The following is a 16,974-nucleotide window of genomic DNA, read 5'->3' on the forward strand; positions in this document are numbered from 1 at the left end:
AGATGCTAACGTTTAGTTTAGCTCAAAATGTTATATTTTCTAAATATAATTATTTGTATTATTTTTTTTTTTTTGCAATAAAATAAAATGAAAATAAAGTTGTGGTAAAAATTTTAATAAAATTAAAACAAAACAACGAAGTGGATATTTTGTAGTGGCCCAAATTAAAATCCATTTTGTTAGAATAAATAGGAATATGTTCTATTTAGTGACTTGAAATAAAATAAACACACATACACACACACAGTCTGATTCAAAACTACTGATAAACATAAATGACTGTGCTCAGACAGGTGGCCTGTTTAACGCGGCTGTTGTTCAGATGCTGTTTAGATGGTGAATTTGATCAAATGTCTGTGGTTTGATTGAATGGATCAATTCAACGGCTCTCAGCTGCAGTCCTGCGTTTTCTTTAGTCTGTCTGTCTGAAGATGAGAGCTGCGTCCTGACAGCTTTTCATGAAAACATCCATCATATCTGTTGACGTGGAGTCTGGCTTTTGCTTTAGTGATCGCTGTAATAAGGAATTCATATTCAAACACTGTGTTTTTGTGTTTGCATGACAAATACTCTAGTGAATGCTGATTAACAACATCAAAGTAAAATCTCAAACACACACCAGGGACGGTTTGTTTATCTAGATTTTCATTTATTTTGCTTGCCTTTTTAAATAAAACAAGAACCATTTTAAATAGTTTAAAGTAGTTTTAATTATGTTAAATAATGCAATGCAGTACTGCACAGTGTTAGTTTTAGGACTGTTGTGGTGTAGTTATTTTATATAGATTTTAGTCTGATTTTTTATTTTTCTTTATTTTGTAGGTTTTCCGTGTGTGTGTGTTTGTGTTTGAGAGAGGGAGACATCTGTTAACATCTATTATGTGATCTAAGTTGAAGCTTAAATTGATCAAGACGCTTACGTTTCAGTTAAAGCTGAGTCTAGTGAGTAAAAAGACAAAATGACAGAATTCTTGATGAATCTGACACCAGGATACAGAGGGAAGGCTGTGTGTGTGTGTGTCTGTGTGTGTAGGTGTGTGTGAGCTGGTTGGTCAGTTTGGTGTGGAATTGATTGTCTTGTTTCAGTGTATCAATTTGCAAGAGAGACTCTTGAAAACAAACAGCGTGCACAGCAACCGCTTGAAACATACCACAAAATCAATCAGGACAGCATATCTGAGAAACGGACAGAATGAAATGAAGAAGAGCAGAAGTGTGTGTTAAACTCGAGTTAAAATAGTAAAATATTTTTTAACTCAAAGTAACTTAAAGGCCGTGTTGCAGGGTTAATTGCAATTGCAAAATGCAATTTGCTTGTTGGTAATGAACATTAAACTGTTATCCATTGTTTTTTATTTTGTTGGGTATCACAAAACGGAATATAATACGAAAAAGTAGGTACTATCTTACAGCAGTCTCCTTTACCCCGCAATGCATTGCACTGCATCACGTTGAGGAGAGAATTTACCACAGCCCGCCTTGAGAGCGTTGAGAGTGACTAGAGAGACGAGTAGTAGAAGAAAGTATTCAGATAGCGCAGATTATAGATAAATAGATGAATATATATATATATATATATATATATATATATATATATATATATATATATATATATTAGGGGTGTAACGGTTCACAAAATTCACGGTTCGGTTCGATACGATACACTGATGTCACGGTTCGGTTCGGTTCGATACGTTTTAGATACAGCAAAATGTAAAAACATCTCAACTTTTCAGAATGCCGCAAGCGCACCGCGGGTCATGTGACAAGAACTAACCAATCAGCTTCATCCTTTGCAACAACGTTGAGAGCTCAGCCAAGATGAAGGATCAGCTGATCATAGTTGTATATGGATTGCAATTTTGAAATAAATTTAGTAGCAGCGCTACTGCAAGCGATTTTTAGAGCTGCAAATCCATTTATCCTTCGCTGAAATTTCCGCGTCTCATGGAGAGAGCACGTCATTGTTGCTTAGCAAAGACAGACGCCTCATGAGCGCTTCTGCCCAAGCGCTTTGGAAAGGAGGAGAAAGACGTGCTTAGCGTTTTCCATGCGTTTTTAGGCACGATATGTGAACGGCCCCTAAGGCGCTCGCTCACTCAGCACGCGCTGAAGGCTCGTTGCAAAATGTCGAATGCCTTTAACAGACCAGAAATATAAGATCCTAAAATAACCAACAGGTCTGGTGTTTGGGTTGGATTCCCTGTAAGCTATAGTTTCTAAATGCTGCAGGGATAGTTTGCTGCGTGCATGTTTCTCCTTTTTTTCGTCTTTTCCCAGATAGTACTGACGCATATATCCCAGATATTCCCGCTGGTGTTTTTTTTTTTTTTTTTTTTTATTCCCGCTGGTGTACCCTGTCATGTTGCAGATGCGACATACCGTTGTTTTTTTATCCACCACTCTCTTGCCATCACCATTATAGCTTAAAGGGAATCCAAAGTGCACCCAAACACCAGACCTGTTGGTTATTGGAGGATCTTCTCATTTCTAGTCTGTTAAACGCATTGGCTATTTTGCAACGAGCCTTCAGCGCGTACTGAGTGAGCGAGCGCTTGCTGAGTAGCCTAACATAAACATATAAGATGGTGTTTTTTTCTTCTTCGGGAGTGTCAGGGGCGTTGCCTGTTACGTTGTTTGGGTTATTGGGCTACCTTGTTGTACGCATATCATTATATTTCTCTCTCTCTCTTTTTTTTTTTTTTCAAATATAATTAATTACTCCAACGAACCGTTCGGTATACATAATGCGTACCGCGTACCGAACCGAAAGCGTCGTACCGAACGGTTCAATATGAATACGCGTATCGTTACACCCCTAATATATATATATATATATATATATATATATATATATATATATATATATATATAGATAGATAGATAGATAGATAGATAGATAGTAGGGGTGTAACGATACGCGTATTCGTATTGAACCGTTCGGTACGACGCTTTCGGTTCGGTACGCGGTACGCATTATGCATACCGAACGGTTCGTTGGACTAATTAATTATATTTGGAAAAAAAAAAAAGAGAAATATAATGATATGCGTTCAACAAGGTAGCCCAATAACCCAAACGACGTAACAGGCAACGCCCCTGACACTCCCGAAGAAGAAAAAAACACCAACTTATGTTTATGTTATGTTATGACTCAGTCAGGCGCTCGCTCACTCAGTACGCGCTGAAGGCTCGTTGCAAAATGGCCAATGCGTTTAACAGACTAGAAAAAGAAGATGACTCTCAAACATATTGTTTGAGATGCATGATTCCATCTATGAGCTGCTCGATCAGAGTGACATGAGAGCCCCTCCTTAGAACATTATTTGTAAATCCATGTTATGGTAAGTGTGCACGTGAAGTCTTTGCACACTTTCTGAAATCCACACTGTGGTAAGTTTGCACACTACACTAGTGCTCTGCATTCTTTCTAAAATCCTATATAGTGAGGGCTTCGCGCGGTTGCTTCATTGCTTTAAAAAAAAAAAAAACACCAGCGTGAATACTTGAAACATGTCAACTCATTTACGCCGGCATCACCTTATTGTGTCAGTATCTGGGAAAAGACGAAAAAAAGGAGAAACATGCACGCAACAAACTATGCCTGCAGCATTTAGACACCAGTATTATAGCTTACAGGGAATCCAAAGTGCACCCAAACACCAAACCTGTTGGTTATTTTAGGATCTTATATTTCTGGTCTGTTAAATGCATTAGATTAGACATTTTGCAATGAGCCTTCAGCGCGTGCTGAGTGAGCGAGCGCCTTAGGGTCCGTTCACATATCGCTCCTAAAAACGCGTGGAAAACGCTAAGCACGTCATTCTCCTCCTTTCCAAAGCGCTCGGGCAGAAGCGCTCATGAGGCGTCTGTCTTTGCTAAGCAACAATGACGTGCTCTCTCCATGAGACGCGGAAATTTCAGCAAAGGATAAATGGATTTGCAGCTCTAAAAATCGCTTGCAGTAGCTCTGCTACTAAATTTATTTCAAAATTGCAATCCATATACAACTATGATCAGCTGTTCCTTCATCTTGGCTGAGTTTTCAACGTTGTTACGGGAAAGGATGAAGCTGATTGGTTAGTTCTTGTCACATGACCCGCGGTGCGCTTGCGGCATTCTGAAAAGTTGAGATGTTTTTGCATTTTGCTGTATCTAAAACGTACCGAACCGAACCGAACCGTGACATCAGTGTATCGTATCGAACCGAACCGTGAATTTTGTGAACCGTTACACCCCTAATAGATAGATAGATAGATATCGACCAACAGGGACCAAGCGCACTCACTTCCCTACAGCACAAGCTTTCAAACGCACTACCATGGGACAGCACCGCCCACACAAGCACCTGCCAACACAGCGACAGACACGCAGCTACGTTTGCAACAACATTTTCACCTGAATAAGAGATAAACGCTTAGAAACGTCCATATAGCTAGCTTTAACTATTTAACTATTAACCATTTTTCTGTGCCTTCTATTTCTAAATGACAAAGACAAAATGTACCTGTTCGACGACACTATGACAAAGGTTACCGGTACTTATCTGAATTAACGTCATCATCACTGCCACTAGATATAAAGAAAATGTTGATTTTTCAGTCGGTGCTATTCAATGACAGTAAAAAAAATATATGTGTCGTTATTGTGCACTGCTGCTCGTAGACTAGCTCCAGTGCTCAATGCTGCGTTGCTAAATGATAGAAACTCACCAGGACACTACATCAACTCTCCACTCATTCTCCTCGGACCATGCATTTAATTGGCTTTGACGGACATCAGTTCCTGGCAATTCCTCATTTGCCCTCTCACGTCTGGCAGGTTCGAAATTACACCGCTACGGGCCATCATACATGTTGGCTCTTGCCACCTCTTCCTCATCCCAGTCAGTCACTATAACGTTAGTTCTGATTCTGCGTTCCAGGCAGGTTTTGAGCTCGTAATCACTATTTCATACCATGACTAACAACTTTGTACCATTCCAGGCAAGTTACGCCAAACTTTCTGAGCGCAGGGAATTGTAACTAGATTATTTATTTTATTGCAATGTTACATTGACCTAAAATCGTTTTTTCAACGTGTACTGTACCACTTGCATAAACACTGTGTCCGTAGGCAGTATTATTCCTAGGGGCTGTCGTTGTTGTTTCGCGTGCTGTGTGACCTCAGAACTCGGAGTACATCGATCTAGTACGAGTTCACGGGTGGGAAGTCACGGGTTTGACTGCCGTTCCACTGCACTTTCACGGGTTTAAGATTGGAAAAACACGGGTTACGGGTTGCCTGGAACGCGCGGCATCATACTAGGCTGAGGCTACCTTTCCTCCACTTCTCCCCAACGTGACGTCATCACTGAGTTGCGTAAAAAAACGTTAATAACAAAAACGTAAAAAACTAATCTTTAAGACATTTTTTAAATAATATACATATTTTGAGTGTGTACCCATTAATCGAAAGTGGTGGTTAACCTGCAACATGGCCTTTAAGTGAATGAAAGGTAATAATCAGCAGTTTGCGATTACACACATGGCTTTTTTGAATATTACAGTGTGACATACCATGACTCTGAATTGTAAGAAATATGTATGTGACGATGTAATTTTTTTTTAACGTTTTTAAAACCTATTCACTGAAATTAACTAGAATGACAAAAACCGACTAAGAGACAAATTCATAATTATCTCTATTGAACTAAAACGGCATATCGATTTTCTTTGATAGAAACTTATTTTCGGTTTCCGACAACTCAAAATCAACTTTTTTGGAATCAATTTCCATTCCTCCAGATCATTTGATGAGGAACGTTTGAGACATGGTATTATGATCTTTGACTTGATTGCAGATTTTGGTTACTTAATAAATCTAGACACAGTTTGAGATTTCTCAGATTACTGATGCCTAGAGAAACATCTGAGACGTATGTAAAACACTCGGTTTAATCTCTCTGCTTTCCAGTAGAGACAATTGAGATTTTAAAGAGATCTCATTTGTGATATGTCTGTCCTCAGGCTATACGCAAACAGTGTTTCTCATTTTAGCTGTCTCACTGTTAAAAAGACACAGATGCACACACACACACACACACACACACACACACGCACACACACACACATTGCCTCAGGGGAAGATCAGAGAGCAAACATGCAGGAAATTGGTTTGAGGTTTTATTTTGGTGGTGTTTCTGATAGTGGCCAGTTATTTGTTCTCTGTTTGACCCTGTGTTCACAGAGATGGACAGAATGAATGAAGGGAAAGGATAAAAATGAAAGAAATGTACAAAGGATGAAAAAATACTAAAAAACATTGTTCCCACAATGAATAGAGACACAACACACACACACTTCTACACACCAGGCTGTGAATTGATTTGGCGTTTTATTCCCTGGTGACACAGACAGAGAGAAAGACTGAGAGCGTGTCAGGCTCCACAAAAAAACTTTCTGTGTCATAAATAAAGCTGAAAAAGAGATTCAGGCTGAATGCACTAAGCAGTTGCACAAGGTATTTCAAGAACATGTGTTTTTTTGTCTGTTGTTTTTTTTTTTTTTTAAAAGTTCAAGGCTCAAGTATTTGAATTCAGTCATTGTCATTCTGTTCCGAATGTACACACCTCCTGCAAATCAAGTTTATTATTAAATGTAAAAACAGCTGATTTTTTTCATTGCTCACGAGGCATATCACCTCTCAGATGTCTCTGATACTTCTTGTAACATTCCTAGACATCAGTGAGTCAGAAGATGAGTCAGTGATTCACTACGAGTCAAAAGTAAAATCAAAAGCAAAGTGGATCTGCACATTCAGTTTATAGCTGTACTGTCAGTTATAAACTGAATGTGCAGAGCAGCTCATCTAGGGCAGTTCGTTTCTGCATGAAATGATTCCTATTCTTAATTCTGGAATTGACTTTGGTTTCGATTCTTTCGATTAGAGGAACATGTTCACCTACCTTAGTGTGACTATTTTATATGCAACCTTTTTTCCTGAGTAAATGATGAGCACTGGCATTATGAATTCCAACGTCTGATTGGATGCTGTTCTGTTGCTCTTCTCCAGTCTTTATAGGAACCCATTCAAATAGTGCACATCTGTTTTTAATGGAGCTAATGTCGGCAGCTTGGTGTCATCTACACACTCATTAATCATTGAGGAGTGAAGCACTGACAGATGACAGTCAGTGCAACACTGTAAAGTGATTGCACTATGGAGCCATGTGCTTTAAAAAAAAAATAATAGGTTCAACATTAGATTATTAGCACGGAATATACGCTAATCTGACTCGAAACACTGGAAACTGGAAATGCAAAGCATCCTTCCAATTAAGAGTCAGGCGTGACTTCCACATTCAGGAAAAACCATCAGGAAATACATATTTAAACAGAAATGTATATTCACTTTCAGAATTACAAAGGAAAAATGTATTTATTTATTTGTGAATTGCACTTGTTATATATTATTAACAAAGAACACAGTGCTGTGAAATACAATCAGCCGACTCTAACTGTCGTTGCAGAAACATGAAAGATATTTATCCCAGAGATAAATGCATATGTAACAGTGATAGTGTTTGTTTCTACAGAGAGCGAGTCGAACCCACGATCAGAACTGAAACCTAAATCACACTCACATACCAAGAGCAGAACTACTGATGGTGAGTGAACATCTATCTATCTATCTATCTATCTATCTATCTATCTATCTATCTATCTATCTATCTATCTATCTATCTATCTATCTATCTATCTATCTAGCTATCTATCTATCTATCTATCTATCTATCTGTCTGTCTGTCTATCTATCTATCTATCCATAGTTAAACAGTTAAACTCTTAAACATTTAGTGTCAGTATGAATTTATAGAATAAAAAAAACAGTAAAAATGTGAAAACCTATTACAATTTAAAATAACTGTTTTCTATTTTAATATATTTTAAAATGTAATTTATTTCTGTGATCAAAGCTGAATTTTCAGCATCATTACTCCAGTCTTCAGTGTCACATGATCCTTCAGAAATCATGTATATGCTAATTTTCTGCTTAAGAAGATTTATTATTATCAGTGTTGAAAACAGTTATGCAGCTTCATATTTTTGTGGAAACCGTGGTTCATTTTATTTTTCAGGATTCTCTGATGAATTGAAAAGTTCAAAAGAACCACATTTGTTTTTAATATATCTTTTGTAACATTAGAAATTCACATTCCGTCACTTAGGATCAACTTAATATGTCCTTGAACAACTTCTTTAAAAAAAAAAATAATAATAAAAAATGGTTGCAAGTGACCAATAATTAAAAATCCATGCAATAAACATTATTAGTTATTATAAATATTATAGCACATATATAGAAAATAAACAGACAGTAAAAAAACAGATTCCAAATTCACAAGAAGATGATTGCTTGACCTTTGACCCTGTGACCCCTGTGCCCTCACAGTCTCTCTCCTGTGTTTCACATGGCAGCATAATTCTTCAACTCTGTGGTTTCTGTCCTGGTTGCCACAGCAACAGTGAGTCTGACAGTAATTGGGCCACTCTGCTAGAGAGGTGAGGGAGGTGAGCTTTAACCCCCAGGGGTCAGAGTTCACAGTCCCATCTGAAGTGGCTCTGCGTCTCTGTGATTAGACACTTGACCTGGATTCCTCGGAGAGAGAGAGAGAATAAGTGGGATCTGAATTAAAACGAGCCTGTCCGAGTCGCCTGACCCCCTCGTGTCCAGCGGGCAGCCGTAGCGTGTCATGCAGCGTTTGAGCCAGAACGGCAGAATCTGCACTGGCACACTGAGCCGAGGAGCCGCAGTGGCCTCTGGCGCTTCATCTAATTAAGCCGCGGGGAAGCAAACGGCTGGAGTCAGTGAGCCAACGGACCATCCTGACGGCTCTAACAGCGTCTCATTCATTACTGAAGAGGGTTCACATTGAGAGTGTGCGGTGACTGAATGATGCCTGACATCAGAAATAATAGCCAGAAAAATCTAAGTTTTCCAGAAGGAAGAGTTTATTTTAGAAGTTTGAATGTGTTTTTTGTAGAGTATCATAGTTGATAAATTAGGATTTTGTGGCTTGCATTGTCTGATTTAATGGAGGAAAAACAGCTAATTGTTTTTTTTAAGATGCCCAAACTGAGCACAAATATGAAATTTACAACAAAAAGTATGAAATTCTGATTGTAATGTAAATCAGTGAGAACTTTATAACAGTATAGCATATACTTACTACGGCTTGGTTTTGACACATTTCACGATTCGATTCGATTCTGCCTCACAATCTTGAGATTCGATTCAATTGCAGTTATTATGTCCATACAGGTGCATCTAATTTTATTTTATATATATATATTATTGAAAAGTTCTTTATATTTTGTAAATTGATAAAAAAAAAAGCTAACTTTCTTATATTCTAGATTCATTGCACACTAACTGAAATATACAAATATGAAATATTTTGAGTTTTTTGTTTTAATTCTGATGGTTGTGACAAAACAGAAATGTTCAAGATCTCCAAAGCAGGTTTAATTATGCACACAATACTTTGTTGGGGCTCCTTTTGAATGAATTACTGTTTCAGTGCAGCGTGGCACTGCCAAGGCATTATTGAAGCACAGGTTGTTTTGATAGCGGCCTTCTGCTCTTCTGTATTGTTTGTCAGATGTTACTTATCTTCATCTTCACAATACCCCATAGAGTCTCGGTGAGGTTCAGGTCAGGTGAGTTGGCTGGCCAATCAAGCACAGTAATATCATGGTCTTCAAACCACTTGGAAGTGGTTTTGGCACTGTGGGCAGGTGCTAAAGTCCTGCTGCAAAATGAAATCAGCATTTCCTGGAAGATGGCTGCACTGACTTTGGACTTGATATAACACAGTGGAGCAACACAAGCAGATGTCACGGCACCCAAATCATCACTGACTTCAGAACTCTGTGAACAGCCAGCTCTTTCAGAAATGACCTTTTGATGCTTACCCTCCTTGTGGAGTGTGTTGCTGACTGTCTTCCCCATAACTATGGTTGAATGTTTTAAACTTGCCCAAGAATTCCTCATTTTTTATACTCAAAATTAATCAATCAAGCTTAATTTGGAATATTCCATTTTTTTTAGATACTGGATTTTTCATTTCCCTCAGCTGTAAGTCGTAACCATCAGAATAAAAAAAAAAAAAACCTCTTATTTCAGTTTGTGTGCAATGAATCTAAAATAAGAAATTTTGCTTGTTTAAATTAAATTACAAAAATAAAAACCTTTTCCATGATATTCAAATTTTTTTAGATGCACCTGTACATCACGTACAGTACATGCAAAATTTTTCTCACGGAAAACAAAATCTCTAAATTAATGCTGTAAGGTATACATGAGAGTCAGTTGGTACTACATTATTAAGGTTAAAATTAACTGATTTGTAGACAAACAGTTTAATTAAACTCAATGAACTTTTTACAATATTGAAGTTATGGCAACACTTTACAATGTTAACATTAGTTAATGTATTAACTAACATGAACGAGCAATCAACAATACATTTAGTAACCTACACATTAATCTTTGTTAATGTTAGTTAATAAAAATACAGTTGACTTTAGTAAATACTCACTCTGCTAGTTCACATACACACAATTCTGTCTCGTCTGCAGTTTTCACACTTTGATTCCTAGATTCAAACCAGTTTGCCAGAGCAAAGACTAAGTGCTTTACTTTTTGATGTTTATTGTCACAATGGTTTTACCACCGAAAACTAACAAGCTCAGATTACAAGAGAAAGCAATAAAAAATGCATTATTGTCTCGTAGATGTATTGCATGTCATGCAAACTGAATCCAACAGCTTTCACAACAACTGAACAGACTCTGGTCTAGTGTGAAGGGTCTGACCCGAGGACGAGGAAGCTTGGTGAGGGAGTGTTTGTTTTTAGAGCAAAAATGAGACAAATCGTGATGCCGTGGGCCAAAGTGGTTTCATCTGCGCTCCTCTGCAAATGAACAGCAACAGATGAGCTAACATGAACGCGAGCTGTTTTTCCAGCATTTTAGGGAGTACTTCGTCATGTCTGAGCCAAAATGGCCACCGGGCTGCGATGAAAGCCAGCTGGGATGTACAGCTGCGACTGGGCCAATATGGCTGCAGGACAGGTATCAAAGTCTTCGGGGACGGACCGTGCATTTTCAGCCAGGATGGCTTGCGGCTGCAGATTTGTCCTTTGTCAGTGAAATGCTGGAAAGGAAACTGGGCTGGGGATGGCGACTTGCCTCCGTCACCGCCCCAATTAGAGCTGACGTGCCGAGAGGAGAGAACAGCGGATGAAAGAGACAAGTGTTTTTTTACCGCAGTAATTCCCACCGCAATTCATCACAAAGACAAGATCCCCTTTCGTCCTCTTGTGAAGACGGAGAGAGTGAAAACAGACGCTCAGAGCGGAGCTGCGGTGGCCCTAATATGTCGTTTTTGCTGAGACCGTCGCTGTGAGATAGTGCCCTCTGACAGCAGAGAGACTCGCCCTCACAGCCACAACAACAAAAGAGCAGTAATGACACATCAAACAAAACCAAACAACCTTCTGCCGTCCACCGTAACAATGTTACAGAATTATTGTTAGGAGTAACACGATAATGTAACATTCCCCCAAAACACTGAAAACACTACACAATTAATTAATAAACATCTCCTAATTCATAATCCTTAGTCAGTTTTATTCACATGGTTGCTACTCCTTTATATACCATTTGTATATACAAATATATATATATATTTTATAAGTATTAATATGTATCTTTTATCAATTAGCTTATGAATTTACCATAAAATTTCGATCTTTTTAGTTACTATTTATGTAAGTTACATAATTATGACTATAGAGGGCGACTAATGGCTGTAGTTGATATTCATTCAACTGATTTGCTCAAAAAATTTATTCATTCAGGAACAAAAAAAAAGTTGAGTGGGTCATTGAAGCATTCATTAAGCCTATTCTTCGAAAAGCATCCATTAAATACACTAATCGAAACAAATACATTACCAGTGAAAGGTTTTTCAACAGAAGAATTGTCTTCTGCTCACCGGTAGTGTAGTGGAAGTAACTGAATTGGTCACTCGACTGATTTGTGTCTATCATTAACTGAACTAATTCATTCAAGGACAAAACAAGCGAGTCACTGAATCATTCATATGACCAAATCGTTCAATCACAACTAGAATTGATGAAACCGTTAATTTAAAAACAGTAAATCATTGAGAACACCGTTCTGTTCTTCAGTTAGTGCTGTTGTGGATTTGTTTGGAACTACTACCCTATATTGCTAAATTACTCAGTTTAACTTCATCTTTATTAAATTGTTCAGCAATATCTGACTCGCAGTGGTGCTTGTTGACCTGCATATCAACATGACTGTCTCATATGTGTGCCCTCTTCTTTTCTTGCATGCAGTTAAAATGATAATGCCGTTGTGTTTGTGTTTTGAGAGAGTGAGCGATGACGAGAGTGTGACAGAGCAGATAATCAGGAAGAGCTAATCCACGTCTCCTGGGCAGTTCAGGGCGTTCTCGATTCTTATGTTTCTTAGGAGTCTTTTTGAGTGCTGTCAGCAACACACACACACACACACACACACACACACACACTGTCCTCCACTAACCTTTTCTCCTTTCTACCTCTTTTCTCCTCTCCATCGCTCTCTTGCTCATCCTGTCTGAGTTTCTAAACGCCCTCAGTGCACTGTGACAGTGCTTCACACACACAACATGGGGATGTACTAAAACAAACACAGTTTTGTTTGTTTTCTATGAAACTAATGGGAACATACAGTTTTGTTCAAAATAATAGCAGTACAATGTGACTAACCAGAATAATCAAGGTTTTTAGTATATTTTTTATTGCTACGTGGCAAACAAGTTACCAGTAGGTTCAGTAGATTGTCAGAAAACAAACAAGACCCAGCATTCATGATATGCACGCTCTTAAGGCTGTGCAATTGGGCAATTAGTTGAAAGGGGTGTGTTCAAAAAAATAGCAGTGTCTACCTTTGACTGTACAAACTCAAAACTATTTTGTACAAACATTTTTTTTTCCTGTGAATCCTGTGAATCACTAAACTAATATTTAGTTGTATGACCACAGTTTTTTAAAACTGCTTGACATCTGTGTGGCATGGAGTCAACCAACTTGTGGCACCTCTCAGCTGTTATTCCACTACATGATTCTTTAACAACGTTCCACAATTCATTCACATTTCTTGGTTTTGCTTCAGAAACAGCATTTTTGATATCACCCCACAAGTTCTCAATTGGATTAAGGTCTGGAGATTGGGCTGGCCACTCCATAACATTAATTTTGTTGGTTTGGAACCAAGACTTTGCCCGTTTACTAGTGTGTTTTGGGTCATTGTCTTGTTGAAACAACCATTTCAAGGGCATGTCCTCTTCAGCATAGGGCAACATGACCTCTTCAAGTATTTTAACATATGCAAACTGATCCATGATCCCTGGTATGCGATAAATAGGCCCAACACCATAGTAGGAGAAACATGCCCATATCATGATGCTTGCACCTCCATGCTTCACTGTCTTCACTGTGTACTGTGGCTTGAATTCAGAGTTTGGGGGTCGTCTCACAAACTGCCTGTGGCCCTTGGACCCAAAAAGAACAATTTTACTCTCATCAGTCCACAAAATGTTCCTCCATTTCTCTTTAGGCCAGTTGATGTGTTCTTTGGCAAATTGTAACCTCTTCTGCACATGCCTTTTTTTTAACAGAGGGACTTTGCGGGGGATTCTTGAAAATAGATTAGCTTCACACAGACGTCTTCTAACTGTCACAGTACTTACAGGTAACTCCAGACTGTCTTTGATCATCCTGGAGGTGATCATTGGCTGAGCCTTTGCCATTCTGGTTATTCTTCTATCCATTTTGATGGTTGTCTTCCGTTTTCTTCCACGTCTCTCTGGTTTTGCTCTCCATTTTAAGGCATTGGAGATCATTTTAGCTGAACAGCCTATCATTTTTTGCACCTCTTTATAGGTTTTCCCCTCTCTAATCAACTTTTTAATCAAAGTACGCTGTTCTTCTGAACAATGTTTTGAACGACCCATTTTCCTCAGCTTTCAAATGCATGTTCAACAAGTGTTGGCTTCATCCTTAAATAGGGGCCACCTGATTCACACCTGTTTCTTCACAAAATTGATGACCTCAGTGATTGAATGCCACACTGCTATTTTTTTGAACACACCCCTTTCAACTAATTCAACTAATTGCCCAATTGCACAGCCTTAAGAGCGTGCATATGATGAATGCTGGGTCTCATTTGTTTTCTGAGAATCTACTGAACCTACTGGTAACTTGTTTGCCACGTAGCAATAAAAAAATATACGAAAAACCTTGATTATTCTGGTTAGTCACATTGTACTGCTATTATTTTGAACAATACTGTATACCTGATAACTGTGTGTAATGATATAAATGCAATAACTGCATATAATGCTAACCATTTTAGAGTTATTGAGAAATTAGCTAAATTTAAATGCATATTATGAGAAAATAAAGTTTTTTTTTTTGTTTTTTTTTTGTGACCTTGCATGCATGTAAACCTGTTGTTGGGGATTCCTGAAACCAAAATACAAATAGCATAATAGGTGCACATTAAAATGCAGTCTCACGCATAAGAGTCTGCAAAAGACTCAAGACAAGCATCTAGCGCATGTTTACATAGAAAACGATGGAGAAGCTATGGAATCGCATTTCCACTATGGAATAATAATAATAAAAAAGGTTATTCCCTTTTATTTCAAAATTCAGACTTTTTCTCACAATTCCGAGCTTGTATCTCACAATTCTGAATTTTCTTCTCAAAATTGTAAGATTATGTTTCTCACGATTCTGTGTACAAAGATGTAGCTACAAATTACTTTTATGTAGCTACATTATTCACTTTATGTATGTCTTATTATGTACACAGTACCAACACTGTTTATTATAAAGGATGCTCCTTTTGGTTAATTTTCCTGACCAAAAACCACAGCTTGTTATCCAAAAATTAACTATTAACTGATAAGGTTAGAATATTAAATTAAAAATAAATAAAATAGAATGGATACAGAAGAACAGAGAAATAACAGAACCTCGATTCACATCGTCAAATTATCACGCACCTGCAGAACTTTTAGAGAACAAAATCAAATAAATAGGACTAGACAAAAAAAGTTTCACTTAATTACTTAACAAAATTAACAAAATAAGTTTACAAAATTAAAACACACACTAAATCCTTCTATGCACTTTGAAGAACCGGAATATTGTTTTTCTTTCTTTCTTTCTTTCTTTCTTTCTTTCTTTCTTTCTTTCTAGGGTATAATCCATTTAGAATTTGGATAAATTCGCTCACGTATTTACTCTCTCATAACCATTTGTCCAATATTTCCACTTGTTTCTGTGTATTACTTCATTTAACTAAGTGAAAGTTGAGCATGTAATAGTAAACAAAAAATTCCTTAACATGATGTACATATTGTTTAGGTCTCTGCATTTCACAGTTATTTTAGTACACTGCATAATATTACCATAAACTGTGCATACTCCACCAAAATGCAAAATTACAAATATAACAGAGCGTAATAGCAGAATTGGCAATTTAGTAAATACATAAACAACAAGAGTGAGATTTACCAGCCAAACATTAGGACAAATATTATATTAGTCTGCTGAATATGAGAAATACTCATCCATTTGACTGCATAAACATAGAAATGGGATTCAGTGCAATTAACAGCACAGCCAATAATTCACAGCACAAAACACATCAACTATTTATCCTCATTGTGAACCCGTTTTTAATGTCGACATTTTCCTCTGTGATTTTGTTGATAGTTTTTGAGAACGAGGGCATCACAACCTGTCCAATCTGACTTCTGTCTGATCTGACTTTTTCCTACTGACTGATGAATTTGTCTTTTCCTGCAGTCAGCAATGAAAAGAGACATTTTATTTAAATACAGTATATCTCTGATTTCACAATGTTACAATATTTATATTTCTGTTCTTTTGAAGTTTATACACTGATATTAATTAAAAATGCTTCTTAAACAGCAAATCAGCTTATTATAATAATTTCTTAAGGATCATGGGACACTGAAGACTGGAGTAATGATGCTAAAAATTTAGCTTTGATTACAGGAATAAATTAAATTTTAAGATCTATTCACATAGTAAATGCTTGTTTTAAATTGTAATAATATGTCACAATTTTTACTGTATTTTTGATCAATGAAAGCAGCCTTATTGAGCATAAGAGACTTAAAGGTCAAATGTTGTGATTGGCTGTGATTGTGGAGTTTATTTGTGCATCTCAACGCCGTGCTCAATAATTAATGTGACTAATGATGGTGTTTGTGTAGGAATCATCCAGTAATGACATATATTTGAATAATTTCTTACCTCTCACTGCTGTAAATGGGTCCCTGTCTCTTTAAGACCACAGGAACCGCCTTGAATTCACTGACAGCTCGTTTCAGCCACTCATCTGAGCATTAATTAATCAAACGTCTGCCCATGATTTTAATCTTTTAGTCTTTTTCTCACCATTAAAATTGACCCTTAGGGAGTGTAGGGTGTCAGATGTGTGACCTGTAACCCATTTAATTGAGCATTTCTTTCATCATTGGGTGGCAGAACATTTTAATTAAGTGTTACATTCTTTTCTTTGCTCTGTCATGTATTTATTTATTTATTTCTGTGTGTGTGTGTGTGTGTTTAGCAGCCTGTTAGAATGTGATTGGATGTTTTCAGTATAATCCTGATTGATCGCTATGGTAACCTGTTTCCCGCTCACTCACAAGTGTGTGTACTGTATGGAGTCACGGCTGTATAAGGACTCACACAGGGTTTTAAAGACGATCTCGATGTTTGACCTCAAATGTCAGGATTTTGCTCTCTTTCTCTCTCTCTATTTCTCTCTATCTCTGTTTCTCTCTGTTTTTTTTTTAGCTGGATTACAGTGTGCT

At 37.5% G+C, this 16,974-nt stretch overlaps 1 protein-coding gene across 1 annotated transcript in view; it reads left to right on the forward strand.

Moving 5' to 3' along the window:
* LOC127970895 (testican-1-like) overlaps positions 1-16,974 on the forward strand; it is a 235,333-nt gene that overhangs the window by 141,154 nt on the left and 77,205 nt on the right. Inside the window, exon 4 of the mRNA XM_052573599.1 lies at positions 7,577-7,648. Within this exon, the coding sequence (XP_052429559.1) occupies positions 7,577-7,648 (72 nt within the window). The remainder of the gene's footprint in view (positions 1-7,576; positions 7,649-16,974) is intronic.

Source organism: Carassius gibelio, chromosome B14, assembly GCF_023724105.1.
Source record: "Carassius gibelio isolate Cgi1373 ecotype wild population from Czech Republic chromosome B14, carGib1.2-hapl.c, whole genome shotgun sequence".
In the NCBI taxonomy this organism is placed as follows: Eukaryota; Metazoa; Chordata; class Actinopteri; order Cypriniformes; family Cyprinidae; genus Carassius; species Carassius gibelio.